This window comes from Tupaia chinensis, unplaced genomic scaffold (assembly GCF_000334495.1).
Source record: "Tupaia chinensis unplaced genomic scaffold, TupChi_1.0 Scaffold000198_1, whole genome shotgun sequence".
Classification (NCBI taxonomy): domain Eukaryota; kingdom Metazoa; phylum Chordata; class Mammalia; order Scandentia; family Tupaiidae; genus Tupaia; species Tupaia belangeri.
The window spans coordinates 3164651-3167340 of NW_006159673.1; the positions used below are offsets into that span (position 1 = coordinate 3164651).

Genomic DNA, 2690 nt, shown 5'->3' on the forward strand with positions numbered 1-2690 from the left:
CCCCCCGGGGAAAAGCCACAGGATTGGGACTGCAGCCCTTCGGAGACCGGGAGAGCGAGCAGGCGAGACGCGGGTCTCTGAGGGTGTCTTGTCGCACTTGAAATGCATCGTGTAAGCCACAAACATGGCTCTAGACTTTATTGGTGATCTTCATGAATTCTTTTTTAATTGAGAGAGTAGATTATCTCCCATAAGGATCTGACTTGTAACTGCTCACAGCCCCCACCAAACAGGCAGCAGTGGGGGGCACCTGCCCCCTGCGCTGCCCCCAGGAGGTGGGGGTGCAGTCGTAGGGGTGGGGTGGAGGGGAGCTGGGAGAGTGGACTGAGCGTGCCGCGTCACAGCCTCTGTCCCTTCCGCCCTCCTTGCAGTTAAGATCCTGCTGTTCTACGTGATATTTTATGGCTGTCTGGCTGGCATCTTCATCGGGACCATCCAGGTGATGCTGCTCACCATCAGTGAGTTCAAGCCCACGTACCAGGACCGCGTGGCCCCACCAGGTAAAACCACATGATGGGTCGCTTCCTCCACAGGTGAAAGGGGCATCACTTTTCCAATTGAAAAAACTTTTCTGAACAATCGTGCATTAATATCATTTTAAACCCAGCCTGCGAAGGAAACAGGAGTTTCTGCTGCAGCCAGCAGTCCCGCCCGCATTGCAGGCAGAGCCCAGGCAGCAGGTCGTGGCGCCCGGCTCTGGATGGTGGGTGAGGCGCCCTCACCCCAGCCTGCCACTCACCACTCTGCGCCGGAGTGGCTGAGCCCTGACCCACAGGTACAGGCTGTTAGTGGGGTTGCTTCAGGACCTTCCCAGCACTAACACAGTTTTTATTTTCTGGAGGAGACTATGACTCAGATAATTCCTTTAAGAAATCACTTTGGCTCCTGGTTTAAAAGGCTAACTTATTTTTAGGGGTGACGAGAAGGTCTCAATGGGCAGCTGTTAACAGAGAGGAGCCAGGAATTCACAGGTCCAGTCTCCACCCACCGCCCATTTTGCCATTTGACCTTGAGCAAAGTCATCCCTGTCTGTACCAGGAATCCTACTGACTGGCTTCTGGGCCAGTTTGCAGAGTGCCTGTCTCCTTTGCCTTAAACCAGAGGGGAAAAGAAAAGGTGTATGGCAGAAAAGTGCGGGCCCCCAGGTTTGCTGCGTGATTTGGGTGCCTTTGGTGTCACGTGAGCTACGCTGAGTGTGCGTGTGTATCCACACTGGTCCACACCAGTCCCAGGGAAGCTGCCAGGACTGGGAAGGGGAGCACAGCGAGGGGAGCCCTCTCTCCCTGGAGAGGAAGGAAGTACTGCGTAACTTCCAGGTTTTCCCGCATCCTCAGTGACCTTGAGGCTGCTGCTGGGGGCTGCAGTGACTGAGTGACTGGCCTAGGTCCCACAGCCTGCAGGGATCCGCCACACCTGCCTCCTTGGGGATGAGAAGACCCTGCAGAGTTCTCTGACACACCCAGGTAGATAGTCCTTCCCATTAAGAAATACCCAGACTATTTACAGATACAGCTAGACCTGAGGGGTGGGAGAGTGGAAAAAGAAAACACCTAAGTATAGAAAATGACGCAAACCCACTTAATAATCTACAGTTTCCAGCAACCCCTTTCCAGCAGCAGTGGGTCTGTGGGAAGGTCGAAGCACGCTCTGATGTGTGCAGAGAAGCACAGGCCCCAGCAGACACGCTGTGCCGGCCCTGGACGGCCTCTTCTGCTGGGATGTTGCTGCATTCCCTTCCTGGGGGCCTCTGTTTTGTCATTTAAAAGCTGTTCTCTCTGTGATGCCACCTTAAAATTCGTTCACTCGAGAGGCCAGAGACCACCTCAGAGCCAAGCACCTCCTTTAATTTCCTGCACTGAAAAATAGGGTCCTCGGCACTCAGGGGAGTTGGCCTCAATCAGATTAAAAATGGTCTTCATGCTCTGCAAAAGGGAGATTTCGAAGTAGATAGCCTTTCTCGATGAGGTCTAGGACGGCCTTGCCAGGAAGGTGCTCAGGGCCTCCACTCCCCATGTCCCCGCCCTCCGGCCCCTTCCAAAAAGACACATTCTCCGTACCTATATTTAGTTGCCCCGGCAGATGGACGCCCGGCAGACCCCCGTTCTCTAGCGGAATGCCGGTGGCTCATCTGGGAAGCTCGCATTCCTGTCCTTTCCTGAGTCACAGACGTCCTCACGCGCCATCTTCCCTGTCAGCTGCTTCTGGGTCCTCCATCTCAGAAGTTTCTCCATCCCTCTGTCTCCCCTCTCTCCCCTCACTTGTCCCCAGGCAGCCAAGCCCTTCTCCTCCCCATGGCTTGTTCCTAGGGCCTTGCCAGCCTGGAGGGCCTCTCTGCCCTCAGTGGCAGCTCTCAGTGTAGACGCTGAGAATCTGTGTTTTGGAGCGGCCGTCAGTGTGCAGAGCAGGCAAATGCACGGGAGAACAACTTGACAGTTTGTTTTTGCATCAGTTTAATATCATTAAGCCCCCACTTCATAACAGAGAGTTATATATTTAAGTCAACCAGGAAAGTGCGAGGACACCACTGCAGGCTGTCAGGAGGCGCCCAGGCTGTGCACGGCAGGCTCGGGCTCAGGCACGGACGCAGGCCGTGCACGGGCCCTAACTGTCCTTTCACACCCGTGTCTGTAACATGGGGAACATGGCCAGACCCGGCTGGGACAGGGGGGGGACCCCACGCCGGGGGGCTG

The 2690-nt window shown here is 55.4% G+C and overlaps 1 protein-coding gene across 1 annotated transcript in view; it reads left to right on the forward strand.

Moving 5' to 3' along the window:
• Window positions 1-371: 371 nt before the first annotated feature.
• ATP1B1 (ATPase Na+/K+ transporting subunit beta 1) overlaps window positions 372-2690 on the forward strand; it is a gene marked incomplete at its 5' end in the record, with an annotated part of 19673 nt that continues 17354 nt past the window's right edge. Inside the window, 1 exon segment of the mRNA XM_014587266.1 lies at window positions 372-500. Within this exon segment, the coding sequence (XP_014442752.1) occupies window positions 372-500 (129 nt within the window).